Genomic DNA, 27238 nt, shown 5'->3' with positions numbered 1-27238 from the left:
GAGCTGGATTTGAACCCACATTAAAACCCACTACTCAGTGTGAAGTCTCAGCATAACCCACTGCACTACGCTTAACAGACTTCAGCCACACTTGAATAATCAAAATGACTTTATTAATTTAATAAGTTTTGCTCAAGTGTTAGAAAAGATGAAAGTATGTGAACCCATTGTGTGCCTTAGTTTTACCACAAAACGGTTATTAAATGAGAATCAGTCTTACCATGCGACATAATAGGTGTGTAATGACCAATTCCATATGACGCATTAGAGCAAATCGTGTGTGTAGTAGAAACACAAGTAGTGAAGGTGCAAAAATAAGTGAACCCCAAGTTACATTGGTTAAACCAAATAGGTAAGTAGAATTGGGGTGTAAATCATAATCATTTATTCGTTTTACAAGTTTATTTTAAGATTTAACATTTAGATTTTAGAATTTTAATATTTTATTCAAGAATAATGACCATCCATATAGAGTTCACGTTCTTTCAAGTAACACTGTATGTACTGATGCAGGACAAACTTCTGATCTTTCCCTCCAGATGGGCTGTGATGCTCTACTCTGGTTGTTGCCCTGCACAGAGCCAATAGCTTTCATTAGCATGTTATTCAGGTCAGTGAGCAGCTTTTGTGTGGCATTGATCACAGCACAACGGGCTCAGTGTGGGAAACTCTGACCAACTCTCCACTCACAGGAACTATTGGCCACTCAATAACCACACATGTGACATCTGGACTCCCAGCATTGGAGCTCCCAGCTTATCACTGCTACAAATATGTGACACTGGTGAATGACATGCTGTGCTGTCAGAAATGAGCAAATATTTTTACTCAGTAAATAATCATATAATCTTTCCCTATAATTTTATGAAAAATATAGACTACATTAACTGATGATATACTATTTCTAATTTTCATATTCTGAAGTACTAATCTAACATGTATGGATATATAGCTTCAATCTAGCTATGTCTACTGAAATAGGACATATATAGAAACGCTATTTTTCCAAACTTTAAAAAATCATAGCATGAAAATCAGTGATAACATAAATAAATGGGAAAATATTTTCCCTTGCAATAAAAGTCAAATAAGTTTCTTAGTAATTAAACATAACAATTTCTACACGTGAGAGCAGGATTTAAATTAAAAAAAGAGCACACACGCTGCCCGAAACCACCTGTCCCAAGCAGGTTTGAGGTGAATCGGAGCCTAACCTGCCGACGCAGGGCACAAGGCTGGAAGGGGAGGGGACACACCCAGGATGGGACTCCAGTCCCAGTTCATCTCAAGGAACCCCAAGCAGGACTTGAACCCCAGACCCATCAGAAAGCAGGACCCGGCCAAACCCATTACACCACCACAACCCCCTAAACAAAGAGCAATTAAGTTTAATATCTAAAATTGTACTTATGATCTATCACTGTCATTAGTAATAACATCAAACAGCAAAACATCTCTATATACATGGTCACATTACCGGATTCAAACAGCTCACTGTCAGTCTATTTCCACACCCACCCACCTGTTCCCTGGAGACGTGACCATTGTCCCCCAGCAATAAGATCTTCCGTGGAGCATGTGGCAGCTCCACGTTCCTCATTGTCCTCTGCAGCTCAGCCATTGGCTGCAGACTGTGAGAAACTCCAAGAAGCTCAGCACTCACACATTCATATGGAGATGTGGGACTATAAATGGAAGACATGAAGCCGCACGAGTCACGTTCACTCCACACAGACACTTGTAGAGGACAAGGACTCAGCCATGGCACCTGCAGTCACTGCAGCACTCATCTACTCCAAGGAGCACCTCACTCTGGCCAACAAGGTAACGTGACAATTCAACCTCCAAGAAGTACCTTAACTTTGCGCTGTTATCGGTTTCTTGGATGATACATTGTGGCGTCATGTTATTAATAATTCTCTTGTCTTGTGTGTGCAGTTGAGAAAGCCAGTGGTGGAGAAGATGCGCAGAGACCGTATCAACAACAGCATCGAGCAGCTCAAGTGCCTCCTGGGTGAAGAGTTCCTGAGCCACAATCCTGACTCCAAGCTGGAGAAAGCCGACATCCTGGAGATGACCGTTTCCTTCCTGAGACGGCAGTGGCGCCAGAAGCCCGTGCCCGTGAGCATCTCCTCCTCCTCCTGCTCGACAGCTGAGGCTCAGGGATTCTCCAGGTGCGTCCAAGAGATAGTGCGCTTCCTGTCCCGGGATGAAGTGAACACACAGTCCCAGAGAAGACTTCTGAGTCATTTCCAAACCCTGCAGCCTTCCTCCAGTATGATCAAGACTGAGAGTGTCCTGCCTCAGCTTAATTCTCCATGCTGCTCCAGCACGAGCAAAGAGAAGACTCAAGTGAAGAGCACCATCTGGAGACCCTGGTAGAGTCCTACAGAGTGGAACTGAGACAAACAGAATTGAACATGTTCATCTGTGATAAACATGGACAGTAATTCTAAGTGTGTAGGAAGTATTTTCTTCCAGTTCTGATTGTTCAGGAAATTTTAAGTACTGTTTTTGAAAAATATACTACAATTTGCGGTTAAAATGTATGTATCTTTACTGTTTTAGCAAGAAAACATTTTAAAATTATTCATCTTCTAAGAAGACTTTTTGGTTTCACTTTTTCATATTTGATTAATTTTGCTATAGATTTTTCTATTAATAAATGTACATCATCTTCTCTGAAGTTAAAATAGTGATGTTTTCAACATTTTGTATAGTATTTTTTCTTCTGTTTCTCTAGTTTGAGCATTTTTTTTAAACTATTTAATTCTTGATGGGCTGCTTTAATGCCACATTATAGATCTGTCTATATGAGATGATAATGGTAGCAACATAACATTATGAGAAATGTTGAAATCAGATTTATCTTTTTTTAAAGAACTGAAAATGTTCATCTGAGATAAACATGGACAGTAATTCAAAGTTAGTGTGACACTTTTTCTTTCTCTTCAACTTGAGCAAGAGTTTTTACATGAAGTTATTTGAATCAAATATCTAGATCAAATTTCAGATACTGCTGGGAAAAAATATGGATCTTTATGTTTAAAGATACGTATCTTAGTTATCCCAGTGGAAAAATAGTGTTTTCAAAAAACAATGTATCTCCCATGATGGCACATGAGGTTTTTCTTAATGTGTGTGATCATGTTATCTTTAGTAATATCTGAGATAATCTAAATGTTATGGAAATGTAGATTAATCACTGAACATTTGGAGTAAAGCTTGATTAACTGTTTGATGTACAGCATTGCTGTTCATAAGAATTTGTTTCAACAAAGACAATTTTGTTATTGTGTTTTTCATGTGAATTTAAAGTGTATTTTGCATATTTAAGTTTAATTTCAGAAATTATTTAATAAAATTAGTGAAAATAATGTGTTTTTTGTTTCATGACAGAGGAGTCCAGTGAAAAAAAGAAACTGAAATGCTTATGGCTCATAATGCCTGCTTATGTTCCCCATTTTATAAATGTATGCCATAGAAAAAATTTGTCAGGAACTACCTGAGTTTTTGACTTTTTTTAGAATTCTGCTACTCCTTCACGGCAGTTTGGATGGCTGGCACAACCTAAATCATGTAATTCTTTTATCACATTATGAGGGATAGAGATCACATCTAACCTACGTGGCGCTTCTAACCTCAATTTATCTGAAACAGGGCAGATTTAACATGATCCACAGGCTGATGGCTGGGATGGACTGGCTTCCATACGCAAAATACATTTCTACAGCATCATCATCATCATCATCATCAATGCCTTCCACCCCTGGGGCATAAGCTTCTAACAAGGGCTCTCCAGCCATCCCTGTCCTGAGCTTTCTTCTCTTTCTGGCTCTAGGTGTATTCCAGCATCCTGGTGTCAGCTGGAAGATCCATCCTCTCCAAGAGCTGAGATTTCTTGAAGTTTCCTTGTTGGTGTTTCTGTAGCTGGCAAGGTTTTTATGGTGTGGGGTAGCTAGCCCCATGCCCAACTCTCCTCCTTTCTCAGCCGGGCTTGGGACCGTCTATGGCAGAGTTACTTTTCGACACCACAGGAACAGAAGAGTTTCTGTAGTAGTAAGCTAAATAGCAAAAATGCACACAGTAAGTATAAACTAAGTATATTTAATGACATTGACAGTGAGTGGTAATTGATGTGCTGAGCACTGGATAAGTAGCTTAACGAAGGGTTTTAGAGCAGGATGACGGATATGACAATGATATGTGAAGACTGAAGGGCCTTAGAGAGCCTCTTACCCTACTGTTGTCTCTATAGTGAATTTGGTCGATGCTCCTTGTGGAAGGATCTGTTTTTCACATCCTTTCAGAAATAATAGAACAGTTCACTCTTTGTGTCAGAATGTGGTTGTCACTTCACTTTATGTCACTGCTTACTGGAATACCTTTGTTAACAATGTAACAATGTAACAATGTAAGTTTGGCTGCTGATTCACAAATACTTTTTAACAAAAAAGGTTAAGGAAATCTCTTTTAAGATTATACACAAATTTTACCCTGTAAAGCATTTTCTCAGAAAATTCAAGGATGGGACAGATGTAAATCGTTCTGTTTGTAACCTGCATCCGGACACTGTGCCTCACCTCTTCTGACACTGTTGTTACACCAAAAACCACGGAGAGATAGATGTCTCTAAAGTTATTATTGATAAGCTGTGTGAGGATTTTGCTTTGCTCTATGAATATGTACTGTTTGGATTTGTACATTTTGATAGAAGCACAGAGAAACAGGCATATGTCATCAATTTAGTCATCATCTTTGCCAAGTATCAGATACACAGGTTAAAATTTTCAAAAAAAGAAAAAAAACCCCTGTATTTCCTGGTTTTCTTAACGAATTTAAACAGTATATAAAGACTATTGGGAGTGCAATGATAAGGCCATCAAGACTATAAAGTGCTGTAATATTTTTAAAGTTTTGATGTAATATTTTTGGTTATTGGAGTGTTTTGTAATTTGTGTACTTATTTTTATACATTTACTTCCTTTATTTTTTCTCCCCCGCCTAGGTTTGACTATTGCATATTAATTTAGGTCTTGTATTGTGAGTTCTTGAATTGCTTAAACAAGTAAAGAAAAACTGAAGAGCAACAGTCCAATCCATCCAGCACACTACCTGCTACCTGCTATAATAATGTGGTGTTGTAACTTATGAGGTACGGGGAGGGAGACCTAAAATGTTATCAGTAGTACTCTGTGGAGTTATACACAACTATTGGATGGACACATCAGACTTCGTTGAACATTTGCGAGGCACATCCTCCACCTCCAGTAACTACCTGTCGACAAATTAGTCCATGGACAGTACGACATTTCATTTCTGACGTAGTTACGTCATCGGACAACGCCGGGACGTCGGGCGAACGTACGTCGTATTACTGCGTGCCCGCGCTCCACCCCCATACAAGTTAAGCAACATGGCGGATTGCGCTCGAAAGGGGAGAACTCGCGACAGTATGGATAAGAGCATTACTCTTCCGCCCGACGAGATCTTTCGCAACTTGGAGAATGCCAAGAGGTTCGCAATAGATATAGGTACCGGAAAACGAGAGAACGTGTTGGCTGTGTGTCTGCGAAACAGGGCCACTTGTGGAGCTGCTGCCGTATACTAGTATGTTCGCGGGAGCTCTCTGTCCGCAGGTCCCGTCACCCGTGTCTCCTGTGTGCCTGAACTCGTTCGGGGGGCAACAGTCCGTGTGACTCACGCTGACTGTGTGAGTGTGCGCAGGCTGCCATTGTGTCATTCATTGTCATTGTCAGTGCAGTGCCAGAGTAGTGTCACTGTCAGTCAGTGAATGTGATGTCAGGCGCAGTGAGTTTGTCCTGAGTGAGAGAGTGTGTGTCACTCGTGTCTCGTGCGCGCGTTAGCGGAGTGTAAACAACAGGGTCACTGCTGAACGTGTGTGTCATTGTGACATTGATTGTCATGCTTGTGGGAGCATAGCGCCATGACGAAGGGACTGGAGGTGTGTGTGCCAGCTCATCAGTTCTCTGACCTTCCCCGATGTCACCCCACTCACTGGCACAGTCCCTACCTTGAAACAGGCCCTGCCCTGTGCTCTTATCTAGAGTGCTCTCAGCTCTGTGTGTGTATGTGTGTGTGGTGGGGGATGGGAGCTCATCAATTCATCACAGTCATCTTCATCACTGTAGATCACTGGTTCCACATGCAGTGTCTCGAGTTGGAGTACATGACACCACGCCAATGGCGCCGGGTGCTCAGCATGTTGTCTTCGCTTCCCCTATGTAACCTGTAGCGAGTGTTGCGAAGTAAAGGTGATAAAATGTGGACCTGATGTGTTAAAACTTCATGGGGGGGGGGGGTCTGCTGATGCAGGGCTCCTGTCCAAAGTCCGAGTAGATGAACATTCTTCACCCAGTCAGGGTGTTTGTACATTTTTGGCCTTGTAATTTATCGCATTTTGTCTGTAGTATCTCAGGTTGAATTTTTAATGATTTTATTATTGTCAGTGTTCTGGATAATACATTTAGCTGATGCTTTTTTTCCAAAGCAACTTATAATGTTGAGGTTACAATTATTTACCCATTTATACCACTGGGTAATTTTACTGGAGCAATTTTTAAGGTAAGTACCTTGTTCAAGGGTACTACAGCCAGAGATGAGGCTCAAACCTGCAACCTTTGGGTCCAAAGGCAGTAGCTCTAACCCCTACACTACCAGGTGACTCAATAATAAGAATTGTTTTTTGATGTTCAATAATAATGTAGTGGTTAGGACTATCATGTTGCGCTCAGAACAACTCGGGTTTGAATCCTGCATCTGCTGTAGTATCATTGATCTAGTTACCCCAAATTACTCCAGCAAAAATTGGCCAACTGTTTAAACGGGTGCATGGTGTTTATGTATCTTAGCATACAAACCTGAGATTTTAAATTGCTTTGGAGAAAACTTGAATATGAATATATTGTCACCTTTACAGTGATTTACTGATTTATACAGCAGGGAATTCTTAGGTACCAAATTAGGGTAAATGGGGGGGCGTGGTGGCGCAGTGGGTTTGACCGGGTCCTGCTCTCCGGTGGGTCTGGGTGGGTCCCGCTTGGGTGCCCTGCGACGGACTGGCATCCCGTCCTGGGTGTGTCCCCTCCCCCTCCAGCCTTACGCCCTGCGTTGCCAGGTTAGGCTCTGGCTCCCCGCGACCCTGCATGGGGCAAGTGATTTCAGATGATGTGTGTGCGTGCGCAATTCAGGGTAATTACATTGATTAAGGGTGCTGCAGCAGGAGAGGGGTTTGAACCTGCAACCTTCAGATTATAAGGGAATACCAAAAACCTGTGCATTACCTGTCAACAGGATCTCGTTCTGGTTTTTTCTTCACACTTGGTCTATACATTAGCTGTCGAAAAATGTCATCGACATCCTGATTTTGCAGCCATTACAAAGTATTAAATGCTTCTTAATTGGCTGAACATAGTGGGATTATTTTTACATTGCAAATGAAAAAATTGTATCTGTATAACACTATCTGTGCACATTTATTTTTTACAGATCAGACACAGAATGCTCTAAAGAGATCAGTCTAGTATCTACTGTATGTAGCGATCCATATGTAAGTGTAATGAATAGTCCCAAATTGTCACATTTTCTGAATCAGTGTCGTAGAGGTCAGTGTGCTGTGGTTCGAAGAAGAAGCAGCCTGTTTTGAATCCTGGAGCAGGTTCATACAGGAGCTCCATTGTTCCAGTCTTTCGGTGTGTAATAGCAGTGATAGCTCATAATTCTCTCGGTTATCCCTTTTATTAACAGAAGTGCAGTGGTGCTATGCATTGTGGTGGTAGGACTTGATGTAAAGATCCCTCTAACAAAGTTCTCCCTTTCTCCACAGGAGGCTCTTTGACCAAACTTGCTTATTACTCTACAGTTCAACACAAAGTAGCCAAAGTCCGGTCCTTTGACCATACAGCAAAGGTAAGATATTAAGGGTACTAGGGCACTAGGGCACTAGGCAGAACCAACGTAGCATGTTGAATTGGCCTGGAATCTGTTGCATTAGATTTGCAGAATTTTCTTTGCCAGATTTAATTTTATTCAATGACATTTCACCATAAATTGATTGGAAAATGCTGTGAAAAGTGTTGTTGTTGAAATTTGTAGAGTTTTCTGCATCTGTCACCCCAAATTTGAGACCAGACTATTTTGCTGTTGCAATTGTCGGTCTTTGAGAAGGCTTTTGAACAGGTAGGATTTTACAACATGGGTACTGGACTCTACACTGTGTTTGGAGTCCTCAAGCCTCCTGAGTAATTGTCATTCTACACTGGGGTCGGTTATAAGGATGTTAGTGACTTAGTTGCTCCGACAGAATGACGGTGATGTTACAAGCTATTTTTCTAATTGAGTACTCCACTTTTTGTTAATGTTTATTTTTGTTTTTACAACCCCATGTTTGTATTTTCTTTGCGCTTAGCAGGTGCTTTACTCAGTTGAAGCAGGTTCCTTTTACAGTACCGGTCAAAAGTTTGAGTACACCTGCTCAACCTGGGCAATAATTGTATGGGACTGACTGAACAGAAGAATCAATGCAAAGCTACCCACGTGTACATACATCTCTGGGATTTGTTGCAGAAGAGCTGGGAAGACATGTTCCTGCTGGAACTTGTTAGCTGAATGTTGAAAGTGGAAGAAAGTAGTTTCCAGCAAGTGCATGTTGTCGAACTTTTGACTGGCGCTGTACCTTGTTTCGTAGTGTCACGATTCCTAGAATTTGACCAAGCAAGGTTTGGATTGTTGGTTCACAGCCAGTAGTCTATAATCTGGCCATTGTCAATGTACTGGTTATGGAAAATTGAATCCTGGGTAACTTGCACCCATTTCTGACTTTTCAAGAAGCTGTATTTTCAAATTTTATTCAGCCTCAGTCTCTTTCTCCCACCCAGGAGACAGAAGGTGACCCTTTGTATGAGATCTCAGTACAAGAAGAGATCACTGCCCGACTTCACTTTATCAAGTTTGAGAATACCTATATTGAGACGTGCCTGGACTTCATCAAGGATCACCTGGTCAACACAGAAACCAAGGTCATCAAGGCCACAGGCGGGGGTGCTTACAAGTTTAAGGAGCTGATCGAGAAGAAGCTGAGGCTCAAGTGAGCGCCCAAGAGCAGTGAGAAGCTGTAGTGTATATTCAGGAAGCAGCTGTCTTTTGCTTGGTTCTGCATCTGGTTTTTGTTTCCTCTGGATGCAACGTTTGTTCTGCATTTTTTTTTTTTTCCCCCCCGCATTATTTTTTTTAAAGGAAAAAAATTATATTTAAAGTGATACTTGGAATTTTTCAGCCAAAACCATTTGTAAATGGAAAAGTTGATGGATGTCTTAAAATTTTTATTTACCTCATACAAAACGGTTATTTATAAACTGGCTGCTTGTGTTACTAATAGGTGGAGCTACAAATTTTTGAAGGTGCAGATAGTTATTTGTATTTATTCACTTATCCATTTTGTAAACTTTTTGTAAAGTGGTTGTCGATTAGTCATTAAACAGATTGGCAATGACAAATTACTAAGAAAACAGTGCTTTGAATAATAAGAAAATAATAGGGAAAAGGTTAATCAATCAATAAAACAAGTTAGAAATAATGTAAAAATAGGTTGTTTCCTAATGATTTTTTTAAAAGAAAGCAACTTTTGCTTTTCCCCTTTAATTTTTTTCAGTCTCTGTTTTTGATTCTCATAACTTTTGTATTTTCCTCCTCCTAGTATTTCTTTTTTAAACATATGAAACATAGAAGACCTTGTTGGTTATCAACTGAACATTCATTAACAATTTAGCTTTCAGTCTGTGTAATTGCCCTATTTCTACATTGGTTTCTAGTTTATTCTGTTGTCTGATGTTCTGTATTGTTTTTTTATTGGCACTGCCTTTATTTAGCTTAATTTTTCATTTCAGTTTATTTAATGATTGATCAAAAGCTGATTTATTATTTATGTAGCATTCCCCCTCCAAACAGTGCATGGCTGCCTTAATTCAACTCGCTTGCATTGTTTTTACGGCTCATGTCTGGTGTTCCTGACTGTGGGTGATCAATAAGAAAATGAGAAACTGTCCACGTGTTTTTAGGATGAGTTTGTGAAGGCAATGTATTTTTATTTTCTGCCATTTCAAATTAGTTTGAATGTTTGAAGTAAAATTAAAGTAAAAAGTACTTCTAAATGTATTATAGCTGTATGTGCGATTATAGAAGACCTAACTTGCACATAAATTGATGCCTCTATTAATGTTTTACTGATTGTGATTTATTGGGGGAACACACATCCCCATTCTCCCAATGCAGTAAAAGTTACTTTTAAATTACAAACAAAGGAGTTACAGACAATTTTCCAGTCCCAAATGTGTTCATAATCAGTCAGTGGATGTAGTTGTGGGAATGCTGGTATACTTAATTAGTTGAGAGTCAGTTAAATTTTACTTCTTCATTCCCATGTCTCCAAACCAGAGTGGACAAGGAGGATGAGATGACCTGTCTGATAAAGGGCTGTAACTTTGTGCTGAGAAACATTCCCCACGAAGCCTTTGTGTACGCCAAGCATGCAGATTCTGAGTTCCGCTTCCAGAACACACACCCTGACATCTTCCCCTATCTGCTGATCAACATAGGTTCGGGAGTGTCCATCGTCAAGGTAACCAGCCCACTGTTACATACTCTGGTAGCGAAAGAGATTGATCAGTTATGAATATAACATATTTAACTAGCCGTATAATTAACTGTGTTGTCTTGATGAAGGTTGAATCTGAAGATAAGTTTGAACGGATTGGAGGAAGTTCAATTGGGGGAGGGACCTTCTGGGGTCTGGGAGCATTGCTCACAAAAACGAAGGTAACTTGTGCTTTCACTTCCACAAGTGACAGTGCAGTAGATTATTTTCCGAATATTTTTTAAAATGTGAATTCTTTCACTGTTTGAGTGCTGTTGTATTGTGAAAGTTGGTTTACTTGCTTAGCTGTCTTTACAGTGAAGAATGTTCTCATTCTGTTGTTTCTTGCTTGGTAACTATAACTTAGGCGTTTATTGGCATTCTGTCTCTGTGTCTGTACCACTAAAGTATCTTGTGTCTAAGTAACACACCTGACCCATGATGAGAATAAAAAGTCACTGTACCAACATTGCTGAAATGCTACCTGCTCTGTGTTTGATGAGCTACCTTTTCCTCCCTATGCCACTGAGTGTAAATGTATATGCATGATCAGCATTGGGCTGTCATCCTTTTTGCTGCTTAACACCCATCCCACCTTTTTCTACCTGGCCTGGTGGGTTCCACACCACTACTTAAGTGTTTATTACCAGAACAGGACACATGGATGGTTTACTTTGCCCTCTACCCCACTTCCAGAGATTTGATGAGCTGCTTCAGTTGGCCTCCAGGGGGCAGCACTCAAGTGTTGACATGTTGGTCAAGGACATCTATGGGGGAGCCTACAGTTCCTTGGGCTTGACTGGCGATCTCATTGCAAGCAGCTTTGGAAAGTCTGCTACAACAGACAAAGGTAAATGTGTCTGAGAACTTCTTATTATGCTCTTTTGGCTCCTCATAAAACCTCAGACATGACCTGTTCTTTGAATAACCTGCATAGCTTGTGTAGCAAAAGGCCTATCACACAGTCTTGTTCCCTTGTCTGCAGTGATGTCTCTACTACTGTGAAATGGTCTGGTTTTCAGGCATGTGCATCCCTAGGACATTCTCTAGACAGGATTTTAGTCTTTATACGCGGAGGTTTGTGCTTTATTGGTCTTAGAATAATTGAAGTGAATTGGTGCTGTTTATTGGTGCAGTTCTAGGACACACAAACTCAGCGTTTCACACACTAAACACCATTTGATTGTTGCCTTTATCTGCTTTTTTTTTTTTGCTTCTCCCTGCCACATGATTTGTTTAACTGCAAAGATTTCACTGAGCTTATTTTACGATTTGGTCCAACTCAGCAGACTGACCAATGTGTTTATGTCTGTTGCTTTGTGCAGAGTTTTCCAAAGAAGACATGGCCAAGAGTCTCCTTCACATGATCAGCAACGATATTGGCCAGTTGGCCTGCCTGTACGCCCGGCTGCACAACCTGAGCAGGGTTTACTTTGGGGGTTTCTTCATCCGGGGTCACCCAGTAACAATGCATACCATCACGTACAGCATCAACTTCTTCACCAAAGTGAGAAGCTACTACAATGTCCAGGACTTGTATTAATTTCCCACACCAAAATGTTGTAAGCTATGGTATAATGTATGAAATATGACTAGTGATGGAAATTGTAGTCATCGCCTGTAGCTGTTGTAGATGATTAAATTAGCTAGGCATCATTTAAAAAAAAAAAGAAAAAAACTTTCTTTTGTTTAAATCTTAGAGGTATGGTGTTTGACTGCAGTTTTATTTGTGAACAGCTATATGCTTTTTCATCTGGTTTTCATGATGGGTACTTGGTCCACACATTGTCTGGGTGGCACGGTGGCACAGCAAGTAGTGCTGTTGTCTCACAGCGCCTGGGTGGTGTGAGAGAACATGGATTCAATCCCCGCTCAGTCTGTGTAGAGTTTGCATGTTCTCGCCGTGTCTGCGTGGGTTTCCTCCGGGTGCTCCGGTTTCCTCCCACAGTCCAAAGACATGCTGTTCAGGTTCTCCGATAGTGTGTGAGTGTCACAGAGAGTGTGTTCCACTGGTGTATGGATGAGTGACCCAATGTAAGTAGTGTATCTAGCAGTGTAAGTCACCTTGGTGAATAAGGTGTGTGGGCTCATAACACTACATAGTGTTTGTTGTAAGTCGCTTTGGAGAAAAGCATCTGCTAAGTGAATAAATATAAATGTCTTCTAGCGATTACTTAGATTTGCAAGTTCTCAGCTGACCCAATGCTGTGTTTATTTTAGTCAGTTCGTTCATATTGGTGTTGTGGTAAAGTGCAGTACTTTCTACCGTTAATATTGTTTGATGCTTTTTTTGCAGGGCGAGGTGCAGGCTCTGTTCCTTAGACATGAGGGGTATCTTGGCGCTATCGGAGCCTTCCTCAAGGGAGCAGAGGAGGACAGTAAGCCATCTTTTAACTTTCTCCCTGTGCTGCTTGGACATCATAGAAGGCCTTTTCAAACATTTTGCCGCATAATTACTAAGTGCACATTTGCATAATTAGTTATGCCTGAGTTTGGACTCGCTGTGAATTACTTTTTTCAGTGTTACTGTGGAAAATATTGACAATCAGTATGTCTAGGTTTGCTATTCAGCAGTAGCAAAGTGTGACTTTGTACACATCCACTCAGCTGTGTGTGAGGACAGAAAGTCTGCTTGTTGTTTGAATTAATGTTTCTTCAGAGAGGAAAATGTCATCAGCGGATCGAAATGTTCAAAGCTCTTGATGTTCAATTTCTGTGCCGCTCTGATCGTGGGATCATGGTGGGATTACACGGAGTCGACGCAACGGGGTTTTAGTTGCAAGCTAGTTCTCAGATCAGAGGCAGAAGCTTCCAGCTGTACACAGCGCTCAGTATGTCCTCATGAGACTGACCTGTGTCCTGCACAGACCCGAACCAGTACAGCTGGGGGGAGAACTATGCCGGGAGCTCGGGTCTAATGAGCGTCTCCCCCGATTTGAACCCCATGCAGCGCGCGCGTAGCGGAACGGTGAGTCCTCTGCATCAGCATCAGGTGCCACTCCTGTCTCCCCTCAGAGAATATTGCCTTCCTCTTTGTCAAAAACATCTTGAAATAATTTTCTGGGGTCATTATGGTTTCATATTTTGAAGCACTATCCTCATTCTTTAAATTTCACCATGTAGTTCTAATGCCACCCTTAACGTTGTTTTATTTTTCACTTCTTTTCCATATCTACCATGCCCTTTCTCTATTTCTTTAACCTTCTCCTTCAGTTTTCCGTAAGTACCCCCTTCACCCCATTTCGCGGTTGTGTTGGTTAGGCCCTGTAGGACCGTGCTTTCGATCACCCTGCCCGTGTGCCGCTCTTGCTTATGTGGTCATGTTTTAGAGGATGCTGAGTGCAGTCATCATCCTTTCACATGCTTGCTGACTTCTTCACCACCTTTGGCCCCCTTACTAACTCTGTTTTGGTTCAGTTATTGCAGCTTCACAAGTGGGAAATGTTTGTTTTATCCCATAACTGCACGCAAATCCAGGCCTAGTTCATAGTAATATTAGGTCTGAAAGTATTTGAACGCAGGGAATAATCATGATGCAAGGCACAGATCTTCACTGCTAGCGCTGAGAGTTCTCAGTAATACATGGATTCTGTCCTGGCTCACAAAGGATGATGAACAGGTTCAGGAGATATAACAGGCAGTTCAGTTAGGAGGTTCAGTGTTAGCCTAGAGCAACTGCCTCCTGATACTGCAGCTCTCCAGGACTGCAGTGGATGTCTGCTTTCACTGTAAACTATGTAGCCATAAGTGTGGTAAGCTTTCCTAATCATCTCCCAGCTTCAGTGATTCACACATACCTGATGTCTGTTGGCCTCTGTTAGTCTTGGGGTTCATGCGCAGTGTGAAAACTAGGAAGGTCACCACAGGGATGCTTCGTTAGTGTGTCTGACCTTTAGCAAAATCATGCCCTTAAAGCCGTCTGCATCTAGCATTGTGGTTAAAGAATTGCAAGTTTAACCAGCCATTTTCAGACTGGCCAGCATTGCACAAAGGACAAATGCAAAAAAAATCTAAGCTTGTTAAGCTTATTTGAGTATAAGCACCAGTTAAGCTGATAAACGTGTAACAAATATACTTCCAAGTGTGTTGTAAAAATGAGGGATTAGTGTTAATGTGGCCTGTGCTGCTCTCGAGGAAGCAGTGGGGGTTGCTTGAGTGCCGTAGGTGCGCTTTCTCACTATGCTCATGGCAATGTCCCTTTTCCACCCACCCCAGTTTGACATGCTGGAAATGGACCGACTGGAGAGGCAATTGGTGAACCTCCCCCTGCTGCAGGACCCCTCGTCCTACGTGCCCGACACAGTGGACCTGACAGAGGACGCGCTGGCCCGCGAGTACTGGCTCTCCTGCTTCGAGGACGCCCTGGACGGGGTAAGTGGGTATCTGCTTTCATCTGATCCGCTCTTATAGAACGGCTCTCGCTGGACTTTATTACCATCACTGCACTTGCGCACCTTTCATGCTTTGTGCAAGATTGCATTTGTGCTCGAAGTTCAAGTCCAACAAGAAATTCACTAAACGCAATCGTGCACATACTGTGAAGTCCCAAGGTACCGTGTAGGGAAAGTAGTTCACTCCTACTCCTCCTCCCAACGCCTCTGCTGCATGCGTGTGTCCGCAGGTGGTGAAGCGAGCCGTGGCCAGTCAGCCTGACCTCCCGCAGGCCGCCGAACGGGCAGAGAAGTTCCGCCAGAAGTACCTCCACAAGCTGCAGACTCTGCGCCATCAGCCTTTGTAAGAATATTTCTCGACACCCACTGCTCCCGCCGGTGTTTGTCGCCTTCACAGTGGCTTTCTAAGATATCCTGGTAGATGGAGGCCTGCGGGAGGCTTAGTTAACTTCATTGGGTTTAATTTAGTCTAACTTTTTTTGCATTCATTAGCCACTTCATTTGTCTTTTAATCCTTGTTTGCTTGTTAAATGTAGCTTTCTTGTCATTCCTCTGACATTTTGTAATAATTTTCACTGTTGCTAACATTAATAGAAAGAGGTAAGAAGGTTCCTGTGTATGGATTATGGTGGTAGCCTTCCACTGTTTTCTGTCTGCTAATGTAGCTTGCTTTCTTTTCCCCTCCTGCTAGTGCTTATGGGTCCCTCACTGTCAGGAGTCTGTTAGACACAAGAGAGCACTGTCTGAACGAGTTCAACTTTCCTGATCCCTACTCGAAGGTTGGAACTGAATTGCTACCCATCTTTTTCTCTAGGCACTCTGGTTTTTTCCCATTTCCTTAGCCACTTGGCAAGAGGCACTTTGCACCTCTGTGTAGAGCGGAGAGTGTAGGACCATTTTCACCTCTGCTTTTGCATTTTCCTTGGTTGGAGTCCACACTAAGCTGCCAGCTAGGGACAGCTGGGCCATTCGTCCTGCTGTCTGGTGGTATTTTTGCTCTCTGACCACGAACAGGTCAAGAGTACCACAGGGGTAAGATCTGATCAGGACTCGAACTGTAGCAGGAAGTTTCAGCAAAAATTTCAGTTCGCCCTTGTGATGACCATGACTAAAATTTTCATTCTTGTAATTAAAAATGTCAAATTTTTTGTTCCGTGTAATTTTTTAAATTTCAATTTTAAATTGCAGAGCACCGTAATAAATGTCAGATTGAAATGTTAAGGTGTTGCTGTGAGTGTCGTTATTCAAAGCAGCATCGTTTCACCTGTAATCGGTGACCTTTTGTTCTGTTTGGTGTATGCTGGAGGTGTTCGCTACTCTACTCCAATGGAGGGATCCCCGCAAGGGGCATCATTGTTGTGGGTGATACTGTGCGTGTTACTCTGGCATCACTGCTCTTTTCTTTTTCCCCACAGGTAAAGCAGAAGGAAAATGACGTGGCGCTGAAGTACTTCCAGAAGGTGGTGATGTCCTTGGAGAAACTGAGCTGGGAGCAGCGGCAGTTCGCCCTGGTTAAAGGTCTCCTGGCGGGGAACGTGTTCGACTGGGGAGCCAAAGCCATCTCTGAGTGAGTGAGTGAGTGAGTGAGTGAGTGAGTGAGTGAGTGAGTGAGTGAGTGAGTGAGTGAGTGAGTGAGTGAGGGAGTGAGGGAGTGAGGGAGGGAGGGAGGAGGGAGGGAGGGAGGTGCTGCTTGCTGGCCTTTTATGCCATCGCCACAGGGCCACCTGCCAAGAAAGGGCTTCTTCTGAAAGCGTCCACTCACTCGTCAGTGAATGTGCTCCACTGGTTTGTGTGTGTGAGCCCTCATATGAGTCAGGAAGTAGAAGGGCTGCATTGCTGTGTCCACTGGGTTTCCCAGGATTTACATGACAGATATTGCAAGATATTTATTTTTTTAACCACTTGTGCCAGACAATGCTGAAGAATTTTTATTTTACTGTACATTGTTGCTGGAGTTTTGTTTTTAATTATGTTTTTGAAAACGTCTTGCAGTGTTCTTGAATCTGATCCAGAATTTGGATTTGAAGAAGCAAAGCGCCAACTTCAAGGTAAAAATAAGAACTTAACAACCACCCGATATTTTTGCTCGTTTACATTCATTTATTTAGCAGACGCTTTTGTCCGAAGTGACATCCAATAAACTCTGTGTAGTGTTACCAGCCCACACACCTTATTCACCAAGGTGACTTACACTGCTAAATACACTACTTACAATGGGTCACTCATCCATACATCAGTGGAACACACTCTTTCTCTCCTTCCATGCCTGAATCGAGTATGATATTGAGTGTGATTAAAGTTTGAGTCCCTCAGCATTGCTTGTCTTTGTGAATATAATGCTAAAATACCACAACCTTTAGAGAGATCTTTTTTTGTTCTTTGTATAAGCAATACATCTTTGGGGGGGGGGAGTTAATCACTGGTGCCACTCGCACCTTCTTTTACTGTGGTGCAAAGACCTTCCTGATAAATGCCCTTTCTCTACAGAGCGACCCTGGCTGGTCGACTGCTACAACGAATGGCTGGAAAGATTGAAGGTGAAGCTGAGCTCCGCCACACCTGTGTCTTGACAGTCGTCTAGATCTAACGCACTCAGCGCGGCACATGTAGTACCATTTAGTACATGTCTGTCCACCCACCTGTATCTATTACACCACATAGCTTTTATCCACAAATGGCTTGGAACCCCTTAGCCGTTTCTACGGCTCATATTAAACTGGCACAATGCAGGTTAAGTGACAATCTTTAGGGTACAACACTAGGTTCCCCGCAAGTCAATCTCTTTAACAGTTGTTCACTAATAGACATGTTTATGAGTTTTAATATTATTTGTGTTAATCTTATTTTTAAAAAACCTTAAATAGAAATACTGATATTTTAAGTAACTTTACTGTGAAGCGTTAAGTACTTCTGCTGTGTGTGTACGAGACTGGCGAGTCTCCTCCGGACCACTGATTGAACACTGTGCTTACTGACTTTCTCTTGCAGGGTCCTCCTCACAAATGTGCCTTGTTTTTCGTAGATAATAGTGGAATAGACATCATACTGGGAGTGTTCCCATTTGTTAGAGAACTCCTCTGCCGGGGAACGGAGGTAAGAGCTTCTCATCTACCCTTTAGGCAGTAAATCTTCCAGCCTGGAGCCTCAGCGCTGATGGGTATCGGGGGAACTTCATTAGAATGCACCGAGTCCTCTTTTTATTGCTGTGCAGTATCATTCTGTACGAACTTCTCCCTGCACCCGGTAGCTTAGTGGTTACAGCTGCTGTCTTTGGACCCAGAGGTTGCAGGTTTGAATCCACCTCCAGCTGTAGTACCTTTGAGAAAGGTACTTACCCTAAAAATTGCTCCAGTAAAAATTACCCAGCTCTATAAATGGGTAAATAATTCTTAACCCTGTAAGTCGCTTTGGAGAAAAGTGTCAGATAAATGAGTAAATGTAAAATACAGAGATATCTAAACTTTTGCATCTACCTTGTTTCTCTTAGGTTGTGTTAGCCAGCAACTCTGGCCCGGCATTAAATGATGTGACAAACAGTGAGCTCCAGATACTGACAGAGCGAATCGCTGCCATGGATTCAGTCATTCAGTGAGTTCCTGACGCTCTTTGAGCTGGCACTTCATGAGGGCCTTCGTAGAGAATATAGTGACTAAGTTTGTACAATTTCACACGTTTTATTCTGCTGTGTGAACATTTATGTTGCTCTTAACTCATTTATCTTGGGTTCTAGTCATTGCTGCTGTCCTACATTATGGATTGGTATTCCCAAAGGCAGTACTGGCATAAGAGCCACAAGAGGGAGTCCTGAGTTTGTGTCACAGAGATGGAATTTTTATTTCATTCTCACCAGAGACCTTAACAGGCAGTGAACACTCTATAGGGAACACTCTTCTGATTTTTATAAATCACTTTTCTAGAACTGCCCTGAAGGAAGACAAGTTGACATTAGTCCAGAGTGGCTCCAGTTCTCCATGTTTAGACTTAAGGTAAGATTCTCCAAAGAAATTGGTCTGATTATGCATTTTAGTATACAAATTATACAGATGTTTTTCCATAGAAACCTTTTTGTCTGATGCTTTAGCCGTTTTAACCCCAAAGAGTGCTTAGTGCATCTTGTATGTGTTTTGTTCAGTGGTTTGGTGCTGTTTGTCTCTTGTTAATGCAAACATTTGCACAATGCTATAGTTTACATTTGTTTCAAAGGGACAGTAAACAGCTGGGTAGATGAGTCTTATTAAAGAAGACTCTGGGAAGCACGTGGAATGAGACGCGGCTCAGTTTTTCTGACTCGTTCCGGTGGTTTTTGTGGCCTGTGGCTCTGGTACTGCTGTGAGTGCCATGTATGACTTTATGCCATCAAGACTGCGTTTTCTGCAGCAAAACATCTGCTAGTGGGTGAGGGAGACCTATCTTTGTGTAGGTTGCCTTGGAGAGCCCCCTTGGTGGAGGTCTCAGATAGTAGCCACTAGCTCCTCAGCTCAGCACCAACTCTGCTTGTTTACTCTAGAATAAATAAATGTAATGTAAGACAAAGCAAAACAGAACAGAAACAGACAGGCAGTTGATTCTGATTAAGTTCACATCATTTACTAATGAAGGCTTTGAATAAGTAAATGATCTAGAGGTAATGAGGAATTAGGAATGATTGAGGAATTTTCTAGAAAAGAAGGGCTGGACTAACCTTTCCCGAATGCCCCAATGTAGCCGCTTGGACAAGGCTCTGGCCACAGTGGTGCTGGAGCGCCATACAGACCTGGTGGTGATCGAGGGCATGGGGCGAGCCATCCACACCAACTACTACGCAATGCTGAACTGCGAGAGCCTCAAACTGGCCGTGATCAAAAACTCCTGGCTGGCGGAGAGGTTGGGAGGCAAGATCTTCAGTGTTGTCTTCAAGTACGAGGTGCCATTCAAAAGCCAAGAGCTGAAGCAGTAGAAGGTCTCAGCCAGCAGGGGGCGGTGGTGGTCTGTTACTCTCTGAGCGAAGAAGGCGATGCACAGACTTTGATTTTGTGACTTGTCCATGTTGGGTTTGGGGAGTTTTTTTTCTAACAATATAAATCTACAGTCAACAGGCTTGAGCAAATAAAGCCGTTGTCTGCTGTGAAAATGAATGTCCCAGAAATTTTTTCACCGTCCCATCAGTGTAAAAGTTTTTTTTTTTTTTTTTTTTTTCTCCCCCCCTCCCCCCCCACCCTTCCCTTTATCAGATGGTGGGTTTATTTTTAGGGTTAGCAAAGGGATTGACACTAATGTTGAGGGCCCTTCTGCTCTTTCTTTGATTGTAGGCCGTCCCTTTTCAGATGCAGGGCACATAAGTCTCCTGTGGTCATATTTTCAATTAATGTTCAAGCAGACATTTGACAATATTATCCCTGTTTATTCAGAACAATAAATCAGGTTTCACCTTAGAATACAGCTTGTGGGATGCAGTTGTGGGAAGTACTTGTATCTTCATAATCAGTGGTGATTTTGGATTTGAAAGCTTAAGAGTTCTTGACAAAATAATGTTTGGTTGAAAATATTGTAAGAATTTTTAAATATGGATTTCTTTCATAAACAGTTTGGTAACGATCAGAGGTTTGTTTTTGTTTATTTATTTTTTTTGCTTTAATCCACTTTAGTAATGATTTGAGGAGAGGTCTTGATTTGCGCAACTTCAGTGCTTGGTCAACAATAGTGTCTTTGGATGAGACATTCTTACAGCGGTGCTTAGGAAGTTTATCATGTTACATTGAATTTTTTATTAAGTATAAACTTATTTGTGGACTTCATTCAGCTGTTTTTGAGGAATTACTATCAGCCTGTATCCAATTTCCTGCAGTAGGTGGGTTATTCAGGTTGTAAAATGGGATCATTGTTCAAAATATCGGTAGAGCTCTACAGAAATGCTGGGTTTTTGAAAGAGGTCTTGACTAACTGCTGTAAACGGTTGCAATATTCATTCAGATTATGTACCTAAGTGACAGCTTTTTCGACATGTTCTTATCACGTTGAACGGCAACACAGGTACACAACAACCCCATATGTTAAATAAGCGGCGTAATTCTTCAGTGGATGATCTGTTCTTCTTTTCACAGATAAATGTGCCTTTAGGTTGTTGCAAAAAAAAGGTAATTTCCTCTGCAGCGTATCTTGTTTTGTTATCCATTTAAAAAAAAAAAAAAAAAAAACTTATCGGTTTTCTCACTGTTATGAGGTGTTGCAGTTCTCTTTTTTGTCTTCAGTATCTTCATTTCAGTGAAGCATTTTAAGTTTTTTGAAAAGCTTAATCATGCTTTATGTTTTTAGAAATGAACATAGTTTATGTTGAAATAGAAGCCAAAGCAAGACAGAGGTGGTACCTCAGGGGATGCATTCTAACTTAGTAAGTGGTGTTTTCTGTTCATTATAGTATTTTTCTTTTGATGAAATTGTTTTTTTTTTTTGTTTTCATAGAAGAAAACAGGTTCATTAGGTTTCTAAATCATGCCTCATGAAATCTGATTGTATGTAGAACTTCTCAAAGCAAGCAACTGTCAGCAAAGGGACTTTATATTTTCTAATATATTAAAGGTTGTTTATGCTTTACGTTTTCAAAATTCAGACTTGAGTTTTTTTTTTTTTTTTAGGGTTTTCTGTTAGTTTTTTCCATTGCTCATTTTTATAAGCATTTCTGGTTTCCAAAAAAAATGCTTCTTATGTGTCCACCACAGGGTAGTGCAGTAAGTTCATTACTGCCTCATTTTCACAGCATGTTATTTTGGATTTTGTGTGTGTGAGATGATTTGAGCATGTGTGTGTCCTCCTCGAGTGTGTAAAGTACATTGTGACATCAGTTGCAGTCTAGGAGAATCATGTGTTTTCTCTGTGTGTGTGTGTGTGTGTGTGTGTGTGTGTGTGTGAGAGAGAGGGAGACAGAATCAGCGCCATTCTCTGGGAGAAAGAGCACAGTTGTACATTACTGCCTCAGTCGCACAGTCCTGGGAGCTCTGTGTGTGTTTCCACGTGTCCAGCAGTAATACTGCTTCTCAGATGTTCTTCTTACGGCCAGCTTTGTGTGAGCGGCCAAGTTTGTATACACATGAATGTAACCCCACCGTCACGTATGTACTGCACCTGCACACCACAAGCAGGTGGTTGTCATGTTCCTTGTTTTGTATGTTGAGGTATAATGCGCTCATCTTGTCCAAAGTTGGTGCTATTGTCCTCCGTTCACTTGTTCAGAGCTTTGCTTGCTTTTCCTGTGGTCTTTTTATAAACGTTTTATAATTGTATATGTTTACGCACTGTATATATAATGTAAGCGTGTACATACAAAGTTGATTTGTGCATCTTGATTATTACTGCGAGATGTTCATTGTATCGGATGAAGAATGACTTTTCTCTGACAATCACTAGGTAAATATAATTTGAAATGCCTTCACTTGAAAAGGACACTTTCTTTTGAGCTTTTTAATTCACGACAGTGTGAAAGAGCACCATATTTGTCTCATCTTTGTTAGATTGTCTCAATTTGCCATGTACTGGAGTAAAGGTGGAATATTCACACATACTGTGTTACCTCCCTGCAGGCAATTGACAACAGCAACAAGATTTGTACATTAACCATGTGTGCTTTCCTATTGCATTTCACAAAAATTCCAATAAAGAGTGGCATTTGAATAATACATTTTCAGTGTTTTTTTCCATTTTTTTAATTTTCAGAAAATTGTTCGTTCTAACTATATTGTTTCGAGCATCTTTGAGATTTGCTGATGATACATGATGAAGATAACCATTCAGCATTAGCATCTTGGAAGTTATTTTGAATTAAATATATTTAAAATTTGCTCAATAGGGACAGAAGTACACAATGTAATAATTGGGCTGGGTATGATGTATTGTCACTAAGTTATTGTTGCTGATGTCATTGAGTTAAACCTGACCCATAGCGACCACCCGCGTGGCTGTCATGCCATGGGAGGGACAGAAGTGGGTTCATTTAAGTTATTAGGTGACTTAATGAGTTTGATAAGTTCATTTTCCTCCATTTTTTTAATATCTTTTGCTTTGTGTTGACTGCAGAAAAGCTCTCATTTACTAGCTCACAAGCACAAAGGTGGTGGGAAACCTTAAATAAAAGTTACTATGAGAAAAATCTGTCAACTGCGACAGTAATTTAACGTGGAAAAACTGGCGTGTTCAACACGCAAACTTTAGAATGATGTATTTCATCTGTGCTTTAATTATGTTCCAGCAGAAAGACTTTATTTATAAAGGACAGCCAGGACTTTATCTTTTGGAGCGGCTGGTAGCATAGCGGCTGGAGCTGCTGCCTTTGGACCCAAAGGTTGCAGGTTCCAGTCACATCTCCAGCTTCAATACCCTTGAGCAAGGTATACTCACCCTAAAGTCAAGTGGGTCTTTATTGTCATTCCTTTATATAGCTTGTATACAGTGGAATGAAATGTTGTTTCTCCAGGACTATGGTGCAACACAGAACAGTGTGAGATGAGTGCAGGACAATAAATATGCAGAACAGTAGATACATTGCTCCAGTAAAAATTACCCAGCTGTATAAATGGGAAAATAATTGTAAGTGGCTTAACACCAAGTTGCTTTAGAGAAAAACTTCAGCTAAATGCAGTAATGTTATGAAGCCCTTTTTAATGTATGTTAAGGGTGGTTTTCAGAGAAAATAGACCGAGATATTATTTTGGTAGATTCCATTAATCTAACCCATGAAAACTGTATCTGTTTCAGAATCACTTTAATGTTGCCATGAAGCAGTTATGAAGAACTAACACAATGTTTTTCTAACCCAGCAACCAAGTGTCTATATTATGTACCTTCTCTGCCATGTACTATATCTGGTATGTACATTTAAATCTGGTTGGCAGGGCATAAAAAAATATTTAATTTGTTCTTTTTAATCTAAAAAGTCTGAAATTTGAGCTCATTATCTGAATTTGGAATATAGAAATATACTGTATATGCCACCTGGACACAAACAGGCGTACAGACCTGGAGAGCTTCATATTAACATTAGGGAATGGAAGCAGATGTAATTTGCCTTTGAATATATCATTGTTTTAGATATATAAATTCTTAACGCAATGCAGATGTCTTTCATTGTCTTGTGTTTGTGATTTGTAAATTGTCATAGTATCCAGAGCACATAGAATTTACCACTGGTGAACAAATAGATAAACATGGAAAGAAGCAACTGACTAGTGCTGGGAAACAAACTAAATTCCTTAATGGTCCAAGTATGTATAGATTCTTATAACACACACACACACACACACATTTTCAGAAGCGCTTTACATTTACTCATTTAGCAGATGCTTTTCTCCAAAGTGAGGTACACATCAGAGTAAACAAAAGTGCATTTCAGCAACAGATTCCCACACCACCATTTAACCAGCATACATTACACGAGTACCTGCGTGTAGAATTGATGGTGGGCAAGTTTTTTTTTTTTTTTTAAATCTTATTTTTTAACAGATAACTACCGAAGGTTTATGTGTTTAAAGAACATGTAAGAGGCCAGGAGAGAAACGGGCCAGAAAGAGATGTGTTTTGAGACTCTTCTAAAACTATGTGAGGGATTCAGCAGTTCTGAGGGACAGAGAGTAGCTCAAATCGCTGCAATGGAGCAAGAAGTGAGAACCTTCATGTCTTTGATTTTGGGCTCATTGTGAGTGGGATCATCAGGTGGGCAGAGGTGGAGAAACTCAGCAGTCTGGCTAGGATGTAGCAAGTGATCAGGTCCTGTGATCAGGTCCTCTAGGTATAGGGGAGCAGTTCCAGTGATGGTCTTGTAGGCCATAACCAGCATGTTGATCTTGATAGGGGCAGCTACAGGATCCTTTATGATCCTTCTGTCTGGGTTCTGTCACAATTGCTAGAAAATCCATACGATTCACAGGAACAATCTAAAGTTTGAGTACACTGGGTGGAAACTAATTTGCTTTTCCCCCCACAAGTCATTCGGTTAATAGCGAAAGCAGAGCAACCTACAAGTGTCCTACATTTCTGATCTAACTTAACCTTTGTTTAATAATTACAGTTGCTAAAATGTTTGCCATTTTGTATTATTTAGTATTTTTAGTTGTGAACTTCACTAAATTATAATAGTAAGTCTCTGCTTCCTTTTATTGTATTCTCTTTTCAGAAAGAAACGCAGGGGTGTGTATATATTACAGACAATTTTTTGGCACTGGCCCCGACACGGTGTAGTAAACTTCTCGTCTTCCCCAGGACTGCAGACTCTCCCGTAGTCTTCACACAAGGTCTGAAAACCCACTTCTTTTGAAGGCACTCTTGCTCTGTTTTTACCTAATCATGATGATCGTCAAATAAGAACTAACTACTTTCCGTAGTTGTGCGCCCCTCTACGATGGTCTTGTTTGTTTTTGAATAACCTTATTGTCTCTGGATTGTTGTCAGTGTGAACACTGAACCTCTGAATAAATGCAGTGTAGTGCAATTAAGGCAGTTAAGTCAAAGAAAAAGGTTTGAACAAACACAGAGCCCTCTGACGAGTAAGTCCAATAATACAGCTGTTTTAAGATCTGGGGACACATTCCTTGAGTATGCAGTGAGGAGCCATGGTGTAACGCAGTACAGGCATCCCTCAATTATTAATTCTGTTCCAGAAAACAATGTGGATATTGAAATTTTCCATATGGAAAGCACATTACCCAGAATTTTGAATGAGAATAAAAATAATGCCTTCCTAGCCAATCCGAAAACTCCAAAAAAAAACGTCCCAAATATCACTAGAACACTGTAAAACACTAATATAACTATCAACACATGATTTCAGTGCAGTATAAAGCATTCACTTTTATGTACTTACAACTCCAGGTAATTCCCACGTTTTCTTTTTAATTGATCAGTTCTCTGCAGTATATGCAATAGACGAAGCAGGGATCCACTGAGCACATTGTGTTTACTGTGAACAACTTTCTAAAACTGCACACTGCTGGCCAAATGTATACAAACACACACACTTTCTGAACTGCTTATCCCACACGGGGTCGCGGGGAGCCGGAGCCTAACCCGGTAACTCAGGGCATAAGGCTGGAGGGGGAGGGGACACACCCAGGACGGGACACCAGTCCATCGCAAGGCACCCCAAGCAGGACTTGAACCCCAGACCCAGCAGAGAGCAGGACCTGGTCCAACCCACTGCGCCAGCATGCCCCCCTGGAAAACCACCCCCTAAACTTTTCCTTCTAATTGCTCTGATGTCTGCAGAGTCATTCAGTTAAGTAACACACCCAATAAGGCCAACTGTGACGCCCCCCGACTTCATCCCAGTCGAACGCACGTGGCACAAATCAGCAGGGGCGAGCATAAAGGATGCCACACCACCGCTCCGAGGTTGTGGAATCTCAACCGAGACATCTGTCCCCTCTGCATTTGTAACCTGGCACTTCGCCTTGCTCATGCCTTGCCCCGTGTTCCTGCTTCATCTCCCCAGCCCTGATTCCTCGTTCCCAAGTCCTGCCACCCTCATCCACAACCTTCGTCTTATTCTTCGACTTTGACATTGGATCCTCCCTCAGCATGACCTTCGCTCCTTGGTTCTTTGACCCACGCCTGCTCCAGACCACGATTCTTGCCTTGCCCTTTGGACAATGGATAAAAGATCCCACACTTGGGTTCTGCCTCCTGTCTCCTACCCTTGTGTGCATGACCTCAACAGACATTCGTGTGGAATTTCATACACTTCCCATAATGCCCCACTCTCTTAAAGCAACGCTCTCACATTCCCAACACATCAACGCACAGAGAGATGTGGATGCATATGCACCAATTACAGTACATTACTGCACTTCCACTTTACTCGCACGACTTTTAATTTTTTTAAATTTTAATCTTCCAATACATTTTCTTATAGCGATTTTTTGATCCATAAATTGAAAAGTGGGTATCGAAAGCCAAGAATCGTCATACTGAAATTATAGATAAAAACAGATGGTAAAATTGAAGGATACCTTCACATGTAATGTGACCATGTAGACAAACAGTGATGTTATTTCTCCCTCCAATTACATCTACACTAACAGTTATAGATTCGGAGGAGTGAACTGACTGTCGGCCATATGTGGAATGGGACATATGGCACCACTGGGGGGTAGAGAGTCCATCATGCCTCAGGCTGAGGCCAACTGGTACACCCACTGAGAAGTCTTCAGAACCCCTGCTCCACGGCCTCTGCAAG

General features: G+C 41.5%; 1 protein-coding gene and 1 pseudogene across 2 annotated transcripts; both read left to right on the top strand.

Moving 5' to 3' along the window:
• Nucleotides 1–1576: 1576 nt before the first annotated feature.
• LOC108918393 (transcription factor HES-5-like) lies at nucleotides 1577–2382 on the top strand (annotated as a pseudogene).
• Nucleotides 2383–5412: 3030 nt separating this feature from the next.
• Nucleotides 5413–20234, top strand: pank4 (pantothenate kinase 4 (inactive)). Of its 2 annotated transcripts, none has more exons than XM_018725283.2 (19): nucleotides 5413–5534; nucleotides 7847–7929; nucleotides 8898–9106; nucleotides 10453–10636; nucleotides 10741–10833; nucleotides 11348–11501; nucleotides 11977–12158; nucleotides 12948–13029; nucleotides 13519–13619; nucleotides 14867–15022; nucleotides 15273–15385; nucleotides 15734–15821; nucleotides 16458–16609; nucleotides 17035–17090; nucleotides 17530–17579; nucleotides 18031–18135; nucleotides 18530–18630; nucleotides 18960–19028; nucleotides 19747–20234. In XM_018725283.2, exons 1-19 carry the CDS (start codon nucleotides 5417–5419, stop codon nucleotides 19976–19978), a joined length of 2328 nt encoding a protein of 775 aa, XP_018580799.2. In that variant the 5' UTR covers nucleotides 5413–5416; the 3' UTR covers nucleotides 19979–20234. The 2 variants fall into 2 exon arrangements, with proteins under 2 accessions (XP_018580799.2, XP_018580800.2); XM_018725284.2 differs by having other exon boundaries at nucleotides 5446–5517.
• Nucleotides 20235–27238: the final 7004 nt, after the last annotated feature.

This window comes from Scleropages formosus, chromosome 22 (genome assembly GCF_900964775.1).
Source record: "Scleropages formosus chromosome 22, fSclFor1.1, whole genome shotgun sequence".
NCBI lineage: Eukaryota > Metazoa > Chordata > Actinopteri > Osteoglossiformes > Osteoglossidae > Scleropages > Scleropages formosus.
The sequence above is the reverse complement of the archived record's forward strand: the minus strand, read 5'-3'. Positions and strand labels throughout refer to the sequence as shown.

Coding starts and splice junctions, on each gene's coding strand:
- pank4 (XM_018725283.2), top strand. CDS start 5,417: ATGGCGGATTGCGCTCGAAAGGGGAGAACTCGCGACAGTATGGATAAG. Junction 15,822..16,457: donor TTCCTGATCCCTACTCGAAG/GTTGGAACTGAA, acceptor TTTTCCCCACAG/GTAAAGCAGAAGGAAAATGA. Junction 18,136..18,529: donor TCCTCTGCCGGGGAACGGAG/GTAAGAGCTTCT, acceptor TGTTTCTCTTAG/GTTGTGTTAGCCAGCAACTC.